The sequence below is a fragment of the Peromyscus eremicus genome, chromosome 23 (genome assembly GCF_949786415.1).
Source record: "Peromyscus eremicus chromosome 23, PerEre_H2_v1, whole genome shotgun sequence".
Classification (NCBI taxonomy): domain Eukaryota; kingdom Metazoa; phylum Chordata; class Mammalia; order Rodentia; family Cricetidae; genus Peromyscus; species Peromyscus eremicus.
The window spans coordinates 4,250,006-4,273,875 of NC_081438.1; the positions used below are offsets into that span (position 1 = coordinate 4,250,006).

Below are 23,870 nucleotides of genomic sequence, written 5' to 3' on the forward strand. Positions count from 1 at the left end.
TAGTGATGGGCTAACATGACCAGGGACTTGGGGCTGAGTACCAGCAGTGAGCAGCAGGGATGGGAGCTTGCACCTAAACGGGACGACTTACAGAGCGGTCCAACAGCCAGCCCACCTTCCCCAGGAAGGCAACAGAAGGCTGTGTCAGGACCTGCTGGGGGTGTGGGCCCCAGTTGCCACAAACACTGGACTTGGTTACCATGGACAAAAAACTATTCCAATTTAATTGTGAGCCATTAGTGTGCAATAAAACGTCACTCTTTATACCAAACCCAGGAGCAGTGATTCATTGCTGTCTGTCATGCTAGCCTGTGAAAGGTGGAGTAGAGCTTTGGACCGGCAGACGCAGCTGCCGGGCACCGTGGAAGGTTTGCCAGGCCTGGTCCTATCGCTGGGCGCGGGAGGTGCAAAGCTGTAGGCACAAGGTTGGAGGAAGGAGGAAGTAGAGAGAGCTGCCCGAACAGGAACCGTAAGGCGCAGAGGCCACGGCGAGTCAACTGTGCCGCCAACCGTTCTGCACATGGACATTTCAACAGTGTATACAATGGCTTTTCCATTCCTACAGAAAACACCAGGACTGACACTCACGTTCACTTCCTAAAAGGTTGAACGCACAGGGCAGGGCTGACACTGAAAACACACAGTAGAAAAACTCATAAAACAGGATTTGTAAGCTCCCTTTCTCCGCTCTCCATACAAAAGTTTTGCCACACCATTGTGTAAAAAGCATCTACCCGGTACACAGTTCCTCGATCCAGTCGGGATTGTTGGCTTTGCTGCCCGATACGAGAAAGGTACACAACTGTTACGCACAAAGTGAGCTGTAAAAACCGTCACAAAATAGAAACTTTAAAAAACCTGACAGATTATCCACTTCATACCTTTGGTCTAAAAAATAGTCACAATTCCTTCATCAAGCACTCGCCTCGTAACTAGTCTACTCCCGACCACCGTGTCAGTCAGGCCTCACCTCTGCACAGGCGCAGACAGGAAGACAGGTAGCGGGTGTGTCTCCTCACCAGCACCTGTGCCCCGCAGTCACATGTCCTCACCAGCAGTCACACACATCCTCGAACACAGACAAGACTCAAAGGTATCTGCACGCCCACTCTAGTCTGCAGAGAACTAAGAACTGAATGGAGCGATAGAAAGCAGGGAAGGGCCCTGAGTCAGCCTGCAGGCTCCTGGCGGTGGCCCTCCCTGGGGCCACCGTGTCTGGGGCTGCAGGGCGCAGACCCTTAAGGCAGTGGTCTGGAGCAATGGCTGGAGGTGTTCAGCTGACCTTCTGGGAAGTGTGTGTCAACCAGTCCAGCAACGGGAAGGACCCGGATGACAGCAGAGCCCACTCGGTCCCCTGTCCACTACAACAAGCTGAAACCGTTGGCCACTGAGCTCTCGTCCCGAAACCGCACAGAGCAGGCTCCCAGCCTCGTCACAACACCCCACCAGGGCCAGGCTGCTCCCGGACATCCTGGTTGACGGTCGCCACCTACACAGCCCCTCAGAATTGTCAAAGGAGCCCTTCGAGGAGTGTCACTGAAGGAGCCCTGAGAGGTGGTCAACAGCCATAGAAATAAATACTGCCACAAAGGCTCTCACACACGCCACACTCATTCACGCTTTCCAGGCTCTCGCGGGAAGTGGAGCCCTCAGACACAGCTTTGTTCAGAAGGGTGCACACCGGGGTCAACACAGAAGCAATCCATTTGTCGAGAAATACCAAAATAATCATCTGGCTTGTTACAAAAGTGTCTCCGGACTCCAGGGGGAGTGGAGGTACCCCGAAGCCTGCACAGGGTCTGGGGGGCGGGACAGAGGGAGGGCGGAGGGCGGCGGTGCTCGCCTGCTCACTGGTGGAGGTGGGCCCGGTCGTCGGGGCGCTTGATGTGGATCCGCCGTACTCGCTCTATCCGCTCCCGTTCCCGCTCCTCGTCCTCGTCCAGGTGATGGGAGCGGCCAGCCGCCCCGCCGGTGGCCTCCAGGAGGGCATTGTCAGGTCCTCGGCCGTCCTGGGCCTCATACAGCAGAATGTTCAGGGTCTCCTCATAAATGCGGGCTTCGGGGAACTCAACCTGTGCCCCCCAAACACAGTGGGTACATTAGCAGGGCCAACGGGCTAACCAGGCTCCTAGGCTGACAATGAAGACATGTCAGCCTCGGGGGGACAACCCCTTTGTCTGCTGTGGTCTCTCTCTGGCGCCTCGGCAGACTCATGGCCGCACCCAGGGCCTGTGGCTGCTCAGGTGATGCCTTCCTCTCTGGGGGAGAGCTGCGGTCTGAGCAGGTGGGCAAATGAACACCTGCTGCTTCCTCTCACCTCATGCCGGGCAGCCTCAGACACGGGCGGCCTCAGACACAGGCCTAGGCAGGGATGATGGCAGCAGCTGGGAGAAGCGAAGCCCCAGCTTTAGAGCAGCTGAGACAAAGGAGCCCAGGACAAGGAAGGTCGTCGGGGGCTGTGAAGGAGGAGCCTCGGGAACCACGGCACCCGAACAGCCCCCAGTGGCAGGGCCTGCCCCTCCTCACACACAGCAGCACTGGGACGTGCCCACCCCAACTCCAGTCACAGGGCTGGCTGGAACTTGTGGCCTGAATCCCACAGTGGCAGCTGCCAGCAAAGCCACAATGTGTATTGGAGCCAGTGAGAGGGCTCCGAGGGTGAAGGTGCCAAGCCTAACAACCTGAGTTCAATTCCCAGGACCCACATGGGACAGAAGAGAACCAACTCCCACAAACTGTTCTCTGACCTTCTTCCATGTGCCAAGGAAGGGGGAGGGAGAGGAGACAGAATATTAAAAACAGAAACAACAAAAACACAGTTCCCTAGGAACTGGACAAGACCTACTGTTCTACACCTGATACACTAAACAGGACGTGATTCTAAATTACTCAGGATCGTGAGGCAGCAAGACCATCTCAGTCCCGGGAAAGCTCACTCAGCAGACGCCAGCGGGGCTGAGAGGACACAGGATGCTGGGCTCCCTGACGGAGGCTGGAAAGACAGCAGCAGCAGCAGCAGTGAAGAGGAGGGCAGGAATGCATGCTGCAGGAGTAATGTATGCTACCGGGCTGCAAACAAAGCAGCCCACAGACAGGCTCAGTGACAGTGCTGACCCAGGATTTCATAGAGGCCACACAATTTGACTGTGACATGAGGAAGGGACGGAGCTCTGCTGGATTACCATCGCCTCAGCGAGGATTAGGGACCCTATTACAGGCAGGCTGCACAGGGCCAAGTGTAGGAAGAGCCCTAGAAATGCACCTGTAATGCCATCAAGTCTCTACCATGCAAAACCCCCGAAGAACAGGCAGCTTAGACAGCGACTCAATATTTGGGGAGGAAGAGGCACTGTTATCATCCAGGACCAGCGTGCTGCCACCAACTACCTGGAAAACCAAGGCCTTGGGCACCAGAGGGCGAGGTCATCACCAAAGGAGCCAGGAGAAGAGAAGGGCCCTGACCCCGGAGCCAGGCCCTGCAACCAACAAGCCTCACAAAAAAGCTCAGGCTTCCCCCTGGAGACTTCTGCTCGTCTAAGACCACAGGCTCCAAGCATGTGCTTGCTGAATCCCTCTGCTCCCCAGTAAGGTCTAAATGAGAACTGGGAACGTTTAAGAACTTACTGAGAGCATGACGCAGCCTGCACAGTGAGCAGGCGTCTCTGGCCCCCGGCCATGTCTGAAACAGAGGGCCTCAGCACTCTCCCCTTGGCTACCTCAGAAGCAATCTCTACCTGTCAGGAGAGTCTGAGTACTTAGCTCAGGCTCCCCGTGCAGGGAAGGAGCGGGAGCACATAGGGAACCACCATCACAAGGTGGTGGCCATGACACTGGGTGATGTGCAGCACACGGCACTCGACTTGTCAGATCCCGTGACTTCAATTTTCCATCATCAACTAAAGGGTCTTGCATCTCTCGGTGGTCTGGCTTTGCATCACCAGTGTTCTGCCAGCTCTGGGACCCCATAGAACTACAACTCCCAGAGCTGCAGGGGTGACAGTAACCCGATCCAGGGACTGAACACAGGCGACTAGAACCGTGGCAATCTGCTCTTGGCAGAATTAACGTCACAGGCAATCAGATTTCTCTCGGAGTGAGGAAGAGATGACAGAATGCACAGCCAACAGGAGGGGAGAGTGGGGAGGAGGGAGAGTGGGGAGGAGGGAGAGTGGGGAGGAGGGAGAGTGGGGAGGAGGGAGAGTGGGGAGGAGGGAGAGTGGGGAGGAGGGAGAGTGGGGAGGAGGGAGAGTGGGGAGGAGGGAGAGTGGGGAGGAGGGAGGCCACCCTCTCCCTAGGTGGGTGAGCAGCACTCCGCTGTACGATCTAGCTTCGTAGGACAGCTCCGCTAGAGCGACAGACACTATTGGCTTGAGAGAAGGATGCAAAGTAAATCCAACACCCAGCTCAGTGAGGAAGTCAGGTGGCTTGGAAAGGTGACATGTGGGAGGCTGGAGGCATGGTGCAGGGGTTAAGAGCACCAGCTGCTCTTCCAGAGGACCCGAGTGGTTGTCAGGATCCACGTAAGGTGGCTCACAACCGTCTGTAACTCTAGCTCCGGGGAGTCCCATGCACCTGCATTCACATGCAGATAGACACATGCAGATGATAATTTCAAAAGGAATGACGTGTGGGGCCTGTGAGAGCGGAAGACAGATCTAGGTCAGCAGACAAGAGAAGGACGGGGATGGATGGACAGCCAAGGGCAGTCAAGGGCCAGCTTGGGAAGGCAGCAGGGCCACCTCAGCCTTGATGGCCCGTGCTGGTGGAAAGCACCACTGCACAGAGGAAGCTGACTGTGCACGGGCCATCAGAAGGGCTAGCAATGACAGACAGACAGACAGACAGACAGACAGAGAAGGCACTGGCAGCCGGGTGCACCCGGGCGCAGGAACAAACCTGATTCCGCCTGGACTGCCCGAGCTAGCGGGGGAACACGGCCATCTCTGCTTGTGCGGTGTCCGTAGGAACCACACTTGTTTCTCTGAGAACTACATACAGACCTGGCCAGCCCAGTGAGGCAGGCAGGGAGGGCACGCATGCGCGTCAGCACGCACTCAGGGCCAGCCACCCAGCTCTTACCTTGGTCTGCTTCTTCTCCGTGGCGTAGACAATGGAGGTGCAACAGACTTCCGCAATTTTTCGGCCCTGGCCGTAAAATGACCAGCAGCAGATTTCATCCCCGATGACGTCCTTTATGAACAGGACCCTCCCGTTAAAGCGCAGGGAAAGTTTATCAAAGAGCTCGATGTTCTTCAACATGTTGTCGTCAGAATTGCTGCAGAGAGTGTTAAGGAGGTGAGCCTAGGTTGCAGCCACCACACATGTCCACCCAATGCTTCTCCACGCAGGCCTCCCTGCTTCCTTCTCTCTCCTCTAGTTCTACTTGGCGAACCTTCGAGAAAGGCCTGTAGTATCTACTGCCCGAGGAAGGAGAAGAGAGCCCAAAGACACCAGTTCACTGTCCAAGTCCAGAAACATGGCAGAGCTGGGTCTCAGAAGACAGCTGTGGCCTGAAGGCTGTGCTCATAACCCACGGCTGCATGCCTGCCCTACACAGGCCTAAGTATATTACTGAATGCAGGGCCTCTGGGCACAAGCTACTGAGCCCGCCCTACCCCTTTCTCGGGCAAGCCCCATGAGGTACATTAACAGCAAAGCCCAAGGAAGACTTTTGTTTTTGTTTTTTTGAGACAGGGTAGCCTTGGCTGTCCTGGAACTCATTTTGTAGACCAGGCTGGCCTCGAATTCATGAAGATCCTCTGCCTCCTGAGTGCTGGGATTAAAGGCATGCACCACAATGCCCAGCTCTGGGAAGACTTTCCATCCTAGGTCAGTTTGTGGGTCTCATGAGCCCATTAAATCCCTACATCTCTCAAGCTGCTCATTTGCAGAGCATGTTCCTGAGAGGCAAAGGCACTTTAGAAACGCCCATCACTTGCTGGTGGCATTGTTAAAACAGTGTGATGTCAATAACTGCACCAGTCACAGATGACCGCAGCCCACTCCTAGTGTTTAAGAGAAAGGAACACCTAAGTCCACAAAACACCTCAACTTCAATTCCCAGCAGCATTACTCAAAAGAGTGAGAAACTGCCAACAACCCGAATGTCCATGCTGATGAGCGAGTAAAACTCGGCAGTCCACACAATGAAACGACAGCATTTTGCCGTAAGGGGAATGACTACTGATGGTGCTACCGCGTGTTAGCCCTGAAAACATTACATCAAGTGAAGGGATCGGTCACAACACATTCTATCACATGACATGTTTGAAACAGGCGAATGTACACACACAGAAATGCAGGTGAACAGCTGCTGGAGGCCAGGAAAGATAAGGGACGCTGCCTGTGGGGCGAAAAAACACCCTCATTCTGGAAAGTACTGGTGGCTGCACACTCAGGTACACAAAAGGTGGACTGTCCAGCGAGGGGATCCCACCTCAGAGCTCCCTCTGCCCGCCCACCGGTCTGCCCAGCTACGGTGCGGAGGGTCCTCCCTCCGGGTGAGACAGACAGACGGCCGGCCCGACGGCGCTCACCTGGTGTAGGAGTACTTGTTGTTACTTCTGTTGTAGAGCAGCTTCACAGCCGGCTGCGGGGGGAAAGGAGCGGAGTTACAGGCGTGCGGTCAGTGCGCACTGGCTCCCCACAGGCTGTGGGCAGAGGCTGGCGGAGCTTACGGAGGAGGAGGAACGCTGCCTGCTCCAGGGGCAGGGACAACACGGGACGTGGGGCTTCCTACTCGGACCCGGCCTCTATCTCAAAACACAGGCACTGCTGCCCCCCCCCAAACACCCCCACCTCCAATCCTGGACAATCTCCCCCCCCACACACACACAGATACCCACACACACTGCCTCTGAGCCTGGACAATCCCCCTCACACACAGACACACAGACAGACACACACACACCCTAACCCACCAACCAACCACTCCCAAGCCTCTATTAGAGCCCACTAGGTTTCCTAGTGGCTGTACCCAGCAGGACTGCATGGGAGGTTGATTGGACCACAGGCCTGGGTACCAGGTGTTTGTAAGGGTCTACACTTGACTGTAACGAGCAGGGGGAGGTCTTTTGCTCCACCCCTTGACACTGTTATAAACAGACCTTTGGAATAAAGTTGTGGGCCGGTGGATAAGGATCCAGGCCCTCCCGAGTCTACCCTGTGTTTTCTCTCCACTCTCTATTTCTAACTAAGTCTCTTGTCCCTCGTTCCTCAAGAGTCCCTGGGGTAAACGGTGGTGAGGGCGGTCCTCTACAAGCCTCTACACACCTTATTTGACGTCGCTATGAGCCTCTGTTCTTCCTTGGAGGAGGTGATGACAGGAACCTTGCAGAAGGGTTCGTAAGTATCTTTGTTCTGCTGGAACAAAACATGCTTTCAGCCCAGGGGGTCTGTCTAGCACACAGCTGTTTAAGCTGGCCAGCCAGGAAGCCAGGCCCTGATGAGGAGACACAGGACAGTCATGGGGGAGAGACGACGACGACGCTTTGCACCTGTTATTAGGAAGGGGTAAGACTAGGGCAGGAGTCTGCTCTGTTCAGGACTGCGGCACGCCTGACTGCCCAGTAACACAAGGACGGCTCAGCTCTCTCTGCCCAGGAGCCCTCAGCAGGGCAGGGGACAGCATCCGAAGCTCCTACAGGCCACCAGAGTGACAGAGCAGAACGGAGACGTGAAGTCAGGAGACACAGAGAGTCAAAGGCTGAGCTGGCAAGCAGACGCCAGCTGAGAGACAAGGGAGAGCCAGAGGCAAAGCCCACGTGAGGGAGGCAAGAAGTCGGACAGTCCTCAGGGACGACCGCAAGCTAGGGGCAGGGTGAGGGCAGAGCCATCTCGGTCAGCAGGAGAAAGGGCCACATTCCCGCAGTGGTGGCAGAGCAGAGGACGGAGACAATGTGCAAGTCCCCCAAGCCTGTCACCCCAGATGACAGTCAGCCATGCTTACACCCCACAGACAGAAAAAGTACAGGGCTTCTTTGGTTTTTTTTTTTTTTTTTTTTTAATATTTATTTTTCATGTAGTGTTCTACCTGCATGTGTCTGTGCTGGCCAGAAGATGGCACTAGACTCATTACAGGTGGTTGTGAGCCACCATGTGGTTGCTAGGAACTGAACTCAGGGCCTCTGGAAGAGCAGTTAGTGCTCTTAACCGCTGAGCCATCTCTCCAGCCCCCTTCTTTGGTTTTTAATCAGAGTTGCTACGTAGCCTGGGCTGGCCTCAAACCTGTGATCCTCCTGCCTCTGCCTTCTGAGTGCCCGAATTTCAGGCCCTGGCACACCTGGCAGTAGAGGGCTTCTTACAGAGGGCTCCCCTCCAGTGAAGACAGTCAGTCTATTATCCAACCCTGAAGGCCCTGGAAGACGAGGACTCCCAGCCCCACATAGTAGCTTTTCCTTGGGCCTCCACAGAAGCCAAGGGTCATCCAATTATGCATGGGAAGCTTCTCAACCATGATATCGGAACCAACACCGAGAAAATGCAAGGAGAGAGGCACAGAGGGAGCACACAGTCAAGGACAGATGTGGCACCTTCTCAGCAAGGGTGGCATGCCATGAGGGCAGCTTTCAGACACAGAAGGGAAAGGACAGGAGGCAAGTCCTGGAGGCTGAACCCCAGATCTAGACAGAGGAGCCAGAGGACACGTCCTGACACAAAGGCGACACAGAGGATCTTGGGGACATCTGGACAGCCCAGCATGAGACTCGTCCTCCTATCTGTGGACTTGGGGGATCAAGCAGGGAAAGCTACGCAATTAGAAATCAAGCAAACACAATGCCCCAGGGTGCAGTGAGATTGGCAAGGGCAGGGTGAACTCAAGACACTGTCTAACACAAAGCTGTGATTAAACCATTCTGTGAGAAGAAACACGTAAGGTTGGTGGAGGGGAGGGAGCATGCGAGGTGAAGTCTAATTTTCTCTAAGTCCAGGAGGTCATGTCTCAAGCTGAGAACAGACAGCGGCAGAGAGCCAGCCTGGGGAAGGGGGTACGGGAGGCGGGGAAGGGGGTACGGGAGGCGGGGAAGGGGGTACGGGAGGCGGGGAAGGTGGTACGGGAGGCGGGGAAGGGGGTACGGGAGGCGGGGAAGGGGGTACAGGAGGCGGGGAAGGGGGTATGAGAGGCGGGGAAGGCTATGGGGGCCCTCAATCATCTAGTGCTGATCTACTTCCTAAACGATGTGCCTGCATAATGTCAAGAAATGTAAGAACGACTCCAGTGAAATCTGTAACATTACAAAGGCTCACAGGCAAGAGATGTGTGTGGGGAGGCCAATACCTCGAACTTGGGACTATGAAGACTGTTCCAGTGAGGGCTAGACACAGCTCTGAGGCTCAGGGAACATGCAGTCACGACCCTATCACAGCACAAAGGAACCTTCTGAGGCTCCAAAGTAAAAGCTCCTGACTACATGTGCTCTGTGGACTTGGCTCTCCCTGGCCCTGCTTCAGGACACAGGAAGAGTGAGGGAGTGTGTCTGGATGTTTCTCTGGACTTCCAACAATGGCAGATGTAGGAAGTCAGACTCCCGGGGGAGCCAGAAGGGCTGCGATCTACATGAGAGGGATGCAACCAGCACTGAGATGATGCACGGGCACTAAGGTAAAGGTCTGAGCAGTCAGGTGGCTCCCGCAGTGCAGAGCAGAGAAAGGGTTTCTGAAGTACTGTCCAACACTCCTGAGACAACAGCATCCCAGGAGGGATGGTACAGACGACCACATCCGAATGACAGGGAACAGCTCCCTGAGGGCTGTGTTCAAACCTGCTTCAGCAGGTCCCAGGCTTACTCTGTAAAACATCTCCCAACGTCTCAGTGAGGTAGGGCCCGTATGCAGGGAGGGAAGGAAGGTATCCCTCATGTGGGACAGACAGAGGGGTGCCTACTTGTAGGGCCGCCTGGCACTCTTCTAGCAGGCCCTGCACCAGGTAGTACTTGGCCTCCGCTAGCAGCTCCTCGATCTCCCGGCGGCTCTCAGGCAGGGGCACAGCCCCGTCTCGAAGGTAGTTGAGTATTGTCCCAAAGTGCTTCCCACAGCGGTCAATGAGGATCCAGCCTGCAGTGGGGTGACAGGGTAACTTGTCACATGACACTTCTCAGGGAGGTGAGCACCATGGCTGGGCACAATTCCCCGACTCCTGTGGTCGTCAGTCCCATGAGACCCCAGAGCAGCTAAAGTCTGAAACTGTGCTCTGAAGGACCTGGCAAACACCGGAGAGACCAAAACCCGACTCCAGCAGCAGAGCCAATCCGCCAGACATCCCCGACTGTGACCTTTGGTCACATGTCAGACATGGATAGAGAACTATCCATGACACAGGAAGCGCTCCTGGGCTAGTGACAGCAGCAGAACCTGTCACTGGACATGGAAGAATGTCCCACCTGCTGGCCAGCACCAGGCACGAGGGTAAGAACCAAGACTAACCCTGCTAACCAGAGACCTCTCCAATTGTCCCCGGCTTACTACTCCTCTACCCGGGCCCACTGGTTTAAAATCCCCCTCCTGACATGGGACGTCTCTGGAAGGTGTTCGGAGGAGGCCAGGCCTGGAGTCTGCTGACAAAGGAGCAAACAAGAGGCAGAAAGGGGCGAAGACCTGTCACCTCTCACGAGAGCAGGCAGGGTGCAGGGGGCCGGGGGTGGGAGGAGGAGGCTGGCGAGATGGCTCAGCAGCTAAGAGCATTGACTACTCATCTAGAGGACCCGGGTTCAAGTCTCAGCACCCACATGGCGGTTCCCAACCATCTGTCACTCCTGTCTCAGGGCATCAATATCCTCTCCTGACCTCTGTGGGGACTGGGCACTCATGTGGTACACAGACATACGTGCAGGCAACAAGTCCCTACACATGAAACAAAAATAAACAGACCTTAAACCGATTTTTAAAAAGCAGTCAGATGGGTAAGGCAGACCACACAGTGACTGCAGCAAAGGGACTTGGCATCCTCCTGACCAGTGCAGAGCATGGTATGGAGGGAACGGTAGGCGGGAACCGGCATCTCCACTCTTGACCCCACCGTGTCCTGCCCTGGATCCTCAGACCCCTAAGCCAGGGAAGAGGACGAGAAAAGCACCCTTTCCATATGTCACACACCTGGCCACCTCATTACGCCCATCTCCTACATCCAGCCTCTGCCATGGCCTCTTGTGGTTTGGGTGCTTTCTGAGCTCTTCTGTACCCCGACAAGGCCATGCCCATGTTCCTCTCCTGGGCCTCCTCAGACTGCTGACCTGTTTCTGCACCTTCTGCTAAGGGCAGCCTCCCTCCAGGGCCTCAGTGAGAAACTGCCACACCACCGTGTTTCCTGCATGGAGCAGGAAGAAGAATGTCCAGTCTGTGAACACGGGCATGTGCTGCTAAGCAGGCGGGAAAGGTAAATCCTCCTGCACTGACCTCCAGGTGCCACACATCCCTCTTTCTGGGTCTGGGAAAACAAGACAGGCACTTTCTATTGTATACAATGCACAGCAAGCAGCCTGTGTGCAATTGTGTGATCCAGGCCAGGGCTGGCTAGGGAGCACACCCTTTCCCCCAAGTGTGGCCTCAACTGATTCAGCCAAAAATGGCCAAGAAGGAAAGTGGGTCCAGGGCTTCTTGAGCTCTAGCATTCCAAGAAAAGTCAGAAATTCAGATTCTTTTGTCAATCTCCTCTTTTTTAAAGGATGGTAAATTAAACAGTTCTCAACCCATCAAAAGGCAAATAAAACATGTGTATGTATGTAAGTTGAATTCAGCCTACATGCATCCAGCCCACAGCCCCCAAGTTCCTCAGACCAAATGAGAACATAGTATGGAATGCCAGTACTACCTCAACTGCTCTTCTCAGTTGAGGCTTATTCTCTGCATTTCCACAGATAGAGTCCCCAAGATGCTTGGTAGCATTCCAAAGTGGGGGTGGGGGTCAGGATTCAGCCACTAAGAATAAGGACCCTCGCCATGTGGAGGTGGCACATGCCTTTAATCCCAGCACACGGGAGGCAGAGCCAGGCGGATCTCTGTGAGTTCAAGGCCAGCCTGGGCCACAGAGTGAGTTCCAGGAAAGGCTCCAACGTGACACAGAGAAACCCTGTCTCGAAAAACAAAACACAACACAACAAATCTGAAGAAAAAGAACAAGGACCCTGAGGCTTCAATAGAAACAGCAGTTGGTAACACACTGGGCTGGACAGGAACGAGCCTGCCTGTGCCCCTGTGCCCTGCCGTCTATGCACGACCAGCTCAAGAGGCCCCCATTCCACCACCCCAGTGACAGCCTGGAGTTTCCATAAACCACCAGGCAGGCTGCGACACTGGGCTCCAGCTCAAGAACGTCAGGAAGTGCTTGTGGGGAAGGCATACTTTGAACAAATAAGGGCAAAGGAGCCAGGCACTCTCTCCATGAGGTTTCAATTAGCATTTTGACTTGAAATACTTTGGTTGCTCTCAAAGCAGGAATCTATCCCTCACAGTCCGCTCGGCCGCCAGCACAGAGAACTGCAAACAGCCATCAAGCGGCTCCTTGGAGCACACGCATTCAGGACGGCTTCCAGGGCCAGCAGGACAGCAGGACGGGCAGTACAGCCCAGAGGCTCGGATGCGCTCCAGGATGCCTCGGTGTCTACACAGGGGTGACTGCCAGGGCTCCTGTCAGAAGCCCAGCTCTGTCACCTGCCTGCTCACACCTCAGTACTCCCCGTAAGCTCTCGGTCCAGCAGTCAGTCTCTTCAGACGAATGCACAGTGCTGGCATGCCGGTATGACCAGAGGACAGACAGAAAGCACACAGCACAACACTAGCCTGTCGGCAGCACACAGCACAACACTAGCCTGTCGGCAGCACACAGTTACAGGTCTGTGACAATGAACCCACCCCATCGGCAGTGCTCGGAGGACAGCAGGACTGTCGGAGGACAGCAGGACTGTCGGGAAGCAGCACGTTCCAGAACTCAGGAGGGAGTCAGTGCGGCTTTCAGGGGACCAAGGCAGAAGGCTGCTGGGGGTGGCGGGCAGGGGTGCTGCTGGGGCATGGGACTACTGGGCTCACCTCATGGAATCACACTGGTGTTTCCTCTCTGGGGAAGCCTGAGCTCTCCTAACCCTTCCTTCCTTCTCTAGGAAGCCTTTCCTCACTACACTCAGGTATTTCCAACTCTAAGCCTGCCGGTCTCCACAGTCACTCTGAGATACTTGTTACAAAATCCAATTCCCGACCCCGAGTCTCAGGGCAGGACGTCCAGCCCTGGTTCCACTGATCAAGATTTGGGAGATGGAGCCTGTCCAGGGCACTGCAGGCACTGAGCAGCATTCCCGGCACCCAGGATGTGACAACTAAAGACATCTCTGGACACTGCTAATGTCCCTTAGGTCACAAACAACAACAGTCCTTATCTGAGAATCACTGAGCCAGATCAGGACCCGTGGATGGGGCCGAAGGGCAGACAGTCCTGCCTAGAAAGTGCGGTCCCCAGGCTCTATCCCAGTACCGGGAGGGAGGGGGGAAGGAGGAGTGAAAGGGGGACCAGGAAGAGGAAAAGGAGAGGACGGATACAGAGACCTGACCGTAAGAGCAATGAGGAAATGTAGAGACTCTCAAGAAAACCGAGTTATGTCAGACCAGGAAGAGATTTCTCCAGTCACAAGGAGACAGGACTCAGAACATGTACTTTACAGAGCAGCAGGTTCAAAAGGAGAGAGAAAAGAAATTGTGAATTAGATGCATGCTGTGGACTATATAACTGTGTAAAGATGTGTTACACTTGTTTATACTATGGAGTATTACTTGAACTGTGTAAAGGTGTGTTACATTTGTGTCATTTAATTATGAAAAGATGTGCTGTTTCACCTTGCCTGCCTAAGGCACCCGACTGATCTAATAAAGAGCTGAGCGGCCAATAGTGAGGCAGAAGCGGGATAGGCGGGGCTGGTGGGCAGAGAATAAATAGGGGAGAGAAGGAGAGGAGGGAGATGCCCAGGGCCAGCCAGGCAGCCGCCAGGCAGCAGACACAGAGTAGGACATATAGAAAGAAAAGGTAAAAAGCCCTGAGGCAAAACGTAGATGAAGAGAAACAGGTTAAGTCAGTCATAAGAGCTAGCAAGAAACAAGCCTAAGTTAAAGGCCAAGCATTCATAACCAATAAGAAGTTCCCTTGTTGCCTGGCAGTGGCGGCGCATGCCTTTAATCCCAGCACTCAGGAGGCAGAGGCAGGCGGATCTCGAAGTTCGAGGCTAGCTACACAGAGAAACCCTATCTTGAAACCCCCACCCCCACGAAGTCTCCGTGTCATGATTTGGGAGCTGGCTGGTGGCCCGAAAGAATAAGCCTGGTACAGATGCAGTCAAACCGATTACCACAAAACAGACGCACAACACACCAGAAGTCAGGAGATGCAAAGTCAAACAGACACTGAGTCGGTAGCAGCTTGGCAGTAGTTGAAAGGTTCAGTGGTGCCCCGTGCTGGCACCGTGAACCAGGCCACCATGAACCGTATGAACCGACAGCCACCTGAGTGGGAGTTCTGGCAATACCATGGGAGACTCTGTCCCCACTGCTTCTGGGAACAAACTAGGGAGGGACAACCGGGGGCAGCTAAGAGCTCATGCTGCAGACCCTGAGACTGTGAGGCAGCAGAGGGAAGGCCCAGCTCTTGCCCCACGTCTCCAGGGGAAAGTCAACACCCTAACACTGCCATCAACCAGACATGTTCCATCAGCTGCAGTATGTGTCGAGAAGGGATTACTCTACCACAGGGAAAAACCTGAGCAGGAGCTATTTCCTCATGATGTCATGAGTTCAATGATGAATGAACAAGAGCGAAAAAGAACGCCAATTACTGTCTGAAGCTACACTAACAGAACGTTGTTCATTAACCTCCCCAGGCGGTAAACCTAACACCTCAAAATGCAGCTCCCAAGCCTGGCTGCACACTGCATCCACCCTGAGATTTCCTACTGTGCCAACGTAGGCCTACCAGCTGCCTGTCTGGTCCTGAAGTCCTTGGGTGAGAAGACGGAGCTGCACCCAGGACCCCGAGTCAGGCTACCAGCTGCCACTGAAGAGGAGCGAGGCCAGCAGACAAAGTATGGAGGCCACACTGGACAATTTGGCTTTCTGGGAGGATGTGCAGACAGTAAAATGAATGATTCTGCTTCAGCCGGTTTCTACACTCCAAATTCTGAATGTGTTAGTCAGAGATCTGACCACGGGGAGCGAGGGGCAGCCAGCACTGAGGAGAAATGGGGGAGGAGAGAACAGGCCTTGCACTCTTGACCCTCCTGCCTCCACTTCCCAAATGCCACAATCTCAGGCATGTGCCACCACGCCCAGTTTTTTATTTGCTGCTGGGGACTGAACTCGGCTTCAGGGCCCTGGGCAGGCGCTCCCTCCACTGAGCACCGTCCCAGGCCAGAATCTAATCCTTACTGCTGGAGCCACTGCACAAACCCGCTGGGCCACTGGAGATGTTGCCGAGAACTCGCGGGAAAACTCTAGCATGGCCAGAACTCAACTTTTCCGAGAAGTCAGGCAAAGGTCTGTTCACGGCCACTGTGCCAGAACAGGCACCCTGAGGGAGCAATGCCAAACCGCAGCACATCCACTCCTGAAGGGCAAGGAGGGGCTCCCTGCCTCCCCCACGGAGGCGGCAGGCTCTTCTGTCTTCCTGCCGGCCAGTGTGCCCGAAGCACTCGGCGCTGACCACATGGCTCTCCAGCGTCCTCACGCACTCTCGTAACTCTGTCAAGTGTCACGAGCTGAGGTTCAGGGAAAGCCACTCACTCATGTCACAATATTACAGTAATGGCCCATGAGGCAAGACTGGCGCCATGCCTGACAGGAGCAAAGGCCCCGCCAACGTCGGCTGTGGCTCTGCCGTGCGGCAGAGACCGGCAGGACTCAGCCCCGAGGTACTTCCCACACCCACGTTCTTCTTTGGTCAGGACTGTGTGCACACGGTGGGGCGCTCAGGCAAGTGGCAGTGCTGGAAGGGGGTACTTCCACCAGCTCGGACACGGGGCCCTCCTCTCTCTGCCATGACCAGGGACGTCTAGCAACATGGCACATACGCTACCAGAACTCTGAAACCTCCTTCCCTTCTCGTGGGAAGCAATACTGTGGGGCCTTTGATCAGCTGTTGCTTTTGACATTTGTTTTTTTAAAGACGGTGTCTGTGGCCGGGCGGTGGTGGCGCACGCCTTTAATCCTAGCACTCGGGAGGCAGAGCCAGGCGGATCTCTGTGAGTTCGAGGCCAGCCTGGACTACAGAGCGAGATCCAGGATAAGCACAAAAACTACACAGAGAAACCCTGTCTCAAAAACAAACAAACAAATAAAAAAAGACAGTGTCTGTGTGTCCATATGAGCACTGGGTGTCCACAGAAGGCAGACGATGATGTCAGATCCCTGGAGCCGGACTTACAGGCAGTTGGGAGCTGCCTGATGTGGGTGCTGGGAACTGACTTCAGTCCTCTGCAAAAGCTGAACCATGTGTCCAGCCCTGGCATTTCCGTTTGTAGCAAACATGAGTGCAGCTAGCAGTGATGGGGTCCCCAAATCAGGGTGAATCCTTAAAATGCAGGAAGTCTATTCCTATTGGGACCTAAGAATGTCCCTGGAGTAGCATGTAGGCCATAGATCAGGCTGTGCAATGGTCCCTCCAAGGGCATCAGGACGGCTCTGCTTGGCATGGGTGATGCTGAGGTCAGAATGCCAACCTGACAGCCAGGCCTCCACGGAGCTGAAGGGCTCTGGCAGCAAACCAGTGGCTGACCCACTGTGATCTGGCTTGAGTGATGGGCCCATGCCCAACCACAGAGAATAAGAATCAATCTCCGGGTCGGTGGAGGTGGCCACAACTCTTTGCTAGCCCCGAAGCTCTGGAAAAAGCATTAACTGATCCCACAGCAAAGGGCCCCACCGAGGGTTAACAGAAACGACAGCCGCGAAGTGCTGGACCCGGAGCTCTAAGCGGGCAGGAGGCCTGGTGACTGATGGGCACGTGTGACCTGTCTGCTATGTTGGTGACAACACTGCTTCCCCAGATGCTGGGTTACCCAGACTGCACGGGACAAAGGCACCCTTAGTGTGCATCTACAGCAGGAGCAGGCCCGCTGGTCCACGGACACGGTCCAGCAGAGCCACGAGGGCTGTGAACCCTGTCTGGTCTGCAGTGTGGCCTCAGGCCACCCAGATGAGGGTCTTCTTCAAGAAGCTTCCCCAGCCCTCACAGCCTCTCAGCTGCTTCCATAACCCCGCCGAGGCTGCAACAGGGAGGACCAAGACGCACAAGGACGCTGGATTCTCAGATAACATCTGCTTCCTCCTGAAGCTGGGGTGCCATTGTCTTGATTTCCACAAATACTCGGCGGCACAGGGTGTAACGGCAGAAGGGCACCGCCCACCCATAAACCCTGTTTTCTGAGAGCAAGCACAGCCGAGACTGGGCTGTGACCCCACCAACCAGAAGAGAAGCAGCAAAGCAAGCGGCCCTGGCCCGCATTTACAAGAAGCTGAGGCCTGGAGCAGAAGAGTCTTGCTCCAAGTCACACAGAGAAGACCTGCTCGGTCAAGACTCGGAGTCCTCATCTACACCAGTGACTCCTACTCAGTCTGGTCTCAGCTCCAGTGCCACTTCCTCAGGAAGCCCTCCCGGACCACACCCCCAGACTAAGCCTAGTCTCCCCAGGCTTCCTGCACACAAGTGTACAACTACTCTCGAACACTGGACTTCCGAACAGACGTCCTTAAGCACTAGCGTGTCTGTGGCACTTAGCGCAATGTCAAACTAGGGACCAGCAGCCAACGGCTGGCAGGCAGACTCACCTTCACTGTCGGTGAGAACTTCCATCCGCCCACTGAACATGGCCTTCAGCATGGTGTCCTGCTTGGTGAGCGTCTGCATGGTGGTGTAGTAGAGGGCTCCCCCGACATTCAGCTTCACGTACTTGGAACTGGGACTGGCGCCCTTGAAGGAAGTGGTGCGGGTAGCAGCCGCTGGCACTGCCGAGCTCACCACGCTTTCTCCTGACATCTCTTCCTGCCAGCGAGAGGACAGGGTCAGACACCAGGTCCCCTCGAGTTCCTTCAGCTCCAGGCTGATTTACACAGAATCCACTGCAGATAGTGTTTGGTTTGGTCCATGTATACACCGCATTTAAAACGTTCACTGTTGACAAGTCAAGAAAGAGCTCAAAGGCAAACCAACCAACCAACCAACCCGACTTCTGGCTTCTCTTAAAGTCAGAGGCTGGCTGGGGCAGGTGGACAAATGGTGGCTGCTGGGGGGCCGGCTGCCCCCAAGGAGAGGAATGCATCCCTCAGTTCACTCCGATCCACACCTAGTCTCACAGGCTAACCTTGCCTGCCGACCCCGCCGGCATGAGTTTGCCTCTAAATCTATCCGTATTAACCTGGCCGGCACGTCAAGGAGCCCAAGCCACGCCTGGGTCACTCTACCTTTCCTTCCAGCACACACGAGCAGCGAAAAGGACCATCTTTAGATAGACTCCAGATTAACATGCTTTTGTGAGCTGGGCAGCTCTCCTACGCCCGCTTCTACGATGTCCTATGGGGAAAGTGACCCTGAGCACAAGCAACAGCCGAGGAGGAAGCAAGGTCAGAAAAAGGAGCAATTTCCTCCTCGTGTCACCCGCAGCGAGACCCTAGAGCGGTCCAGACAGCACCTCCAGACATAAACGGGGAGCTCACACCAGGGCTGGCGCCCGGTCCTTACCGACCTCGGGAAACTCATTTTTAAATAGGGTTCTATCAAACTCTAGAGCCTGAGATGTGTAGGGACGGGCTGGATCCGCTCCCTGAATCTGGGGCAAGAACTGAGAAAGAGAAAGGTGGCCTCCACAGACAACGTGGGCTGCCAACACTCCAAGGCCTTGGAAACGACACACAACTCCACCGTCACCTGAAGCCGCTCTGGAACAAGCTGCTGTAGGACCAAGACAACAACAGTCCACCCTGGCACCTGAGCACACAAAGGACACCGGCCTTATCCAGAACACCAACGTGGCCACAGACAGCCTCTCCTGGCTGCCCTGGGTGCCGCCCGCTGCCTGGTGCTCTGCTGGTCTTGGCGCCCTACCTTCAGGACGGAGTCAGCTGCCTGCGGACAGAGTCTCGCACACAGCAGGGCCACTTCTCTGAACACTCCTGCTCCTCCTCTTCCTGAGGTACCTTCCTCTCGCAGTGCAACCGGGAGGGAACCCAGCCACCCCGGGCACAGGTGAGAGCCCTTGTATCTTCCGGCTAGAGGGCACTGACAGGCACAAAACTTCCAGCTACCCGAAAAATGACGGTTTTCTTATTTTTACCAGAAAGGCTTTCCCACAGTGAACGCTTATTACATTATAAATGACAAACATACATCTTTCTAATAGGCAGGGGACAAAACAGAAGCAACCCGTCAGAGCAGAGACAGTGAGCTAGTGTGGGAAATACGGATCAAGGTTCTCAATTCCGGCCAGGCGTTTCTACCTCTGTCCCCCAACCCTCAGGAGTGGCTGGAAATCACAGCTGGGGGACTTGTGTCAGAGCCCTGCAGGGTGGAGCAGAAAGAACGGTCCCCTGAAAAGAAGGGTTTCCTCAGGCGACTCTTCCTGTGCCCGCGCTCGCACGCACACACAGATACGCACACAGATACACTCACAGAGATACAGATACACTCACACAGATACATACAGATACACACACACAGAGATACAAATAGAGATACACAGATACACACAGATAAAGAGATACAGATATACACACACAGATACATACACACAGACAGACACACACACACACACAAATCTGGTTTCAGAAGCTCAGGTGGGACTCTCCTGGGGTCTAAGGCATGCTGTCAAAATAAAAGATACCAGGAGGAAAGCAGGACACCGCACACTTTCCCCACAGCTTTCAAACCAGCCCTAAAGATGCTATTATGTCCACCAGTGGCAGGTGATTCAAGGAATAAAGCTTTTCCCAAAACTTTGATGACCTGGAGGGCAAAAGAAAGGCTTACAGGTGTGGTGTGTGTGTGGGGGGGGAGATTTGCCCCAAATTGGAAATACTTCTCTACATCTTCTCAGATATAAACTTATAATGTATATATCACACACACACACACTAACGCATGCACACTCGTAGAGAACATATACAGTCTGTGGAAGCAGTCTAGCATCTTGCCAGGCACCTGACATGAAACACACAGAACAGGACACAAACACACCTGTCCATTTGTGTGCGCGCGCACTGCAGCATATGAAGAATTACACTCTCTGTGTACAGATGGCTGGGTTTCCATGAATGTGCACCTGTGCAGCCCCACTCTGATTACGTCAAAGAACACTGACACACTCACGTCCTTGACCACTTGATTTCTGCCACTGGGGCCGTGACATCCACACAACGTGAGAGGCAGGGATTGTCATCTCCATTCTATGGCCCATAGAGGGTCAGTCACTTCTCAAAACTGTGAGGGTCCGTGACAAGCAAAGGATGTGGGTAAGGCCTGACTGGCCCCGGGTTGTTCCTGATGCTTGGTATATTGAGAGCTATGGGAAGGAAGGAAGGAAGGAAGGAAGGAAGGAAGGAAGGAAGGAAGGAAGAAAAAAGACGAAAAGCAACATGCAGTAAAGGACTTAGTTGTCAGTCCCGTGTTCAAAGCCCCAACTCTGACACTTAGTAGTGGCAAGAACATGGGCAGACACCTGAATGTCCCAGCTATCAAAGACACACACTGGCTTTCCCTCCCGCTGCAAGAGGCCAGGGGAACAGAGAGCACTCAGCACAGCCCCAGGCCGGTCAAACACTCCAGCAGAAAACACTCCAATTACGATTATCCAAGTCTCAAGTCATTGTCTCCTCTTCCGAGACTGTCTCCAGCTATGAATGACTAAGGGACGGAGGCATTAAATATCACCACGGAGAACGAGACACCAGGTGAGGCAAGGAAAACCTGGAAACTTGCCAGAGCCCCTCACCCCCCAAGTCAACTAATTAGCCTAATGTCAGGAGAGACCCTGGGGCAGCAGATTCTGGCTGCATCCATGCCCCGAGGGCTCAGTGATAGTGACCTGAGAGCAGAAAGTGTCCCAGCTTGCTGCGGCAGACTTCTCTGGAGAGCCCTCCCTGCCATACCCAGTGATGCTGCTGTCTGGCCCTTCTACAGGCTGGTATCATTAGCGAGTGCAGTGGAGCACAGACCGGGTTACCAGTGCAAGGGAGGAAATGCATCTGAAATATGGACTTGTTTTTGACATCTGTTCCGGTGCTATGAGTGAATCTGGGCTTCTTCTTTCCTCCCCGACTGCTTGAAGACACCTTTGACAACTCTAAATGGTGGCTCTACCTGGCCACATGCTGGAACCCCAGAGGAGCTTTAAAAAGACAGTAATGTCTGGGTCCTTTTCATAGAAACTGTGACGTATCAGTCTTCTGTGTGTGGCCAGGAACAATTTTTTTTTTTTTTTAATTCCCCCAGCTGGTTCTAATGCGAGGCCAAGATGACAAGCCTCTGTTCTAAAAGGTTCTGTACCCCATAATTCAGCTATAATTAGCTCTGTGGTCTTGAAGAAGCTCTCTAACTAACCTCTTACTCTGCTGGCCCAGTGAATTCCTGACCCACACATAAAAAACCACCAAAGCAACATAAATAAGAGTCTCACTGCACGGCTTCAGAGCCCAAGGCAGGAAGCAGCCATCTGCATGTTTGAAAAGATTTAAAAAAAAAAAAAAAAAAAAAAAAAAACAGCAGAAAGGAGAGAACTATTGACTTGAGGGGAAGCCAGACAAATAAGACAGGAAAAAACAAAACAACAAAACCACCCAGGAAATACCAAATTCATACAGCCCGTCTCGTGCGAGCAGAGAGAAACAAGCCTGAGGACCCAGCAGCCCTGGCCTGCACTCTCAGACCACCACTTTATATGCCATGTTCACAAGATCGACTGAACCCAAGTCTCAGTTTCCCAATTTGTGAAACAGACTGTTAAAACTATCATCTTCCAAATACCCCCCCCCCAAAGTTAAAGCACGGGCCACCTAATCCTATTTCTACAAGTTTCTCTTCTACTCCTTAAGACCAGGTGTTTTCAAACAGCTACTAGAGTCAACCTGTGCTTTCAAAACACTCGTGCCTGCCTGGATTAGACCCCGGATCAACTCATCAGAAGGCTGTTAAGCAGCAGGTGATGCAGCTGCCACTAACTTGACTTTAAAAGGCTCTTTCAGGTGATTCGGATGCTAAGATCAGATGGCCAGTTGATCTAATAGCCACCTGAGGGGAATTCTTCCCCCAGGGAAACAAGAGGTACTATGCACTCACGGTGGCTAAACCTTAATACCTTCCTAAACTGAGGTCTCTGCTCTCTGTAGACGAGGCTGGCCTCAAACTCAGAGATCCACCTGCCTCTGCCTCCTGAGTGCTGGGATTAAAGGTGTGTGCCATCCATGGCCCGGTTCTACTGCTAACTTTTAACCTGCTTCTCTTAAGAGTCTAGTGAGGATACTGTCAATCTTGCTATTAGGAAAGGAAGCCAAGAATTAAAACTCTGCAAGGACTGATGTCAAATGCCTCCGTTTCACAACCCAAATCACTAATGACCTGCAGAGTTTGTAAAAATAAACTGATAAATCTGTGCCCAGGTTGTCTGTGGTTAGGGCTGAAAACATGGCAGCTTTGAACAAGTCCCCAGGTAATGCTGCTGGCCTGGGGGTCCGTTGAAGAGCTACTGGTGGTGTTAGTCTTCTTTTCGCCTAAGTGTTCCTTATCTTACACAAACTAGAGCCGATCAAAGCCAAATACCTGCTGACTCATTTGTCTTCAGTTTGGGATTGATCTTCTAGGAGAGTGAGTAGCAAACAAAGAGGAACTGGATTGATATCTCTCTGCCCATCCCCACCCAAGGACAAAGAACCATTCAAGGAACAGACCCTTGAGAAGCCCAGGTAAACAGAAACCATCCCACAGCCCAGACAGCAACAGGAGACAGCCTGGGATTCCCAGGTGTGGTCACCTAAGGCCTCAACGGAAGTGACTAGACAGGTACCCAGATGCCACTTGAGGCTACACTCTGTGGCCACGAATACCCTGACCTCAGACACCTGGCATCCCTCCCTCAGAATTCCAAACACGGAATTTACAGTCATCTCGCTCCAGACTGTGGGTCTAGAGGATCGTGGAAGCCCCTTCCTGTCTTGCCTGGAACCCAAACCACTCAAGACACAGCCCCTAGGACGCCAAATGCTCTGTTCCAAGGTTTCCCGCTCGCCCCTCGCTCTCCACACGCCCCCCGAGCGTCTTCATGTCCCACCCCGAGCGTCGGTTTCGATGTCGTCGTCTCTTTTGTTCTATCAATCTTCCAAGTCCCATCTCCGACCAACTCTCAAGTCCCGGAGCCCGTCCGCTCACCGCCCTGCACATCTCCGCAAATCCAAACGCCCCTTCGCAGAGCCCCCCCAGTTCTAGCTCCAAAGCCCTTCCCCCGCCCCGACCTCGCCCGCACGCGCTACCCAGCACCCCTCCGCTGTCGCGCCCACCGCGCCTGGTCCCGCGGGTCCCTCCCCCTTGGCCTCGCCGCCGCCCTCGCCGGCCCGCAGCCCCCCGAGAACGGCCACCGCCCTCACCATGAAAAGTCGGAGGACGCCGGAGTCTCCAAATCCGGACTGAAAGGCAGGAAACACCCAGCTTACTCAAAGCAGGGGGCGGAGGCGGGGCCGGGGCGGGCACTTCCGTTGTCCACACCCCACTTCCGCCCCGCAGTGGGACCCTTTCTTAAAGTGTCCCCTGCAGCCCGAAGTGGGCACTCTTTCCCTTGTAACCTCTCCCTCTCGGGTGGGTCCCACCTCCCCGTGGCTGAGTCAGGCATTTATCCCACTTCTGGATGTTTCTTCTTCTCGGCTGC

The 23,870-nt window shown here is 54.3% G+C and overlaps 1 protein-coding gene across 1 annotated transcript; it reads right to left on the minus strand.

Moving 5' to 3' along the window:
• Positions 1 to 344: 344 nt before the first annotated feature.
• Kctd10 (potassium channel tetramerization domain containing 10) lies at positions 345 to 23,725 on the minus strand. Its single transcript, XM_059249616.1, has 7 exons — positions 23,593 to 23,725; positions 17,794 to 18,007; positions 9,884 to 10,053; positions 7,273 to 7,362; positions 6,537 to 6,589; positions 5,080 to 5,275; positions 345 to 2,072 (listed from the first exon to the last, which is right to left on the minus strand). The coding sequence occupies exons 1-7, from the start codon at positions 23,593 to 23,595 to the stop codon at positions 1,848 to 1,850; spliced, it is 951 nt and encodes a 316-aa protein (XP_059105599.1). The 5' UTR covers positions 23,596 to 23,725; the 3' UTR covers positions 345 to 1,847.
• Positions 23,726 to 23,870: the final 145 nt, after the last annotated feature.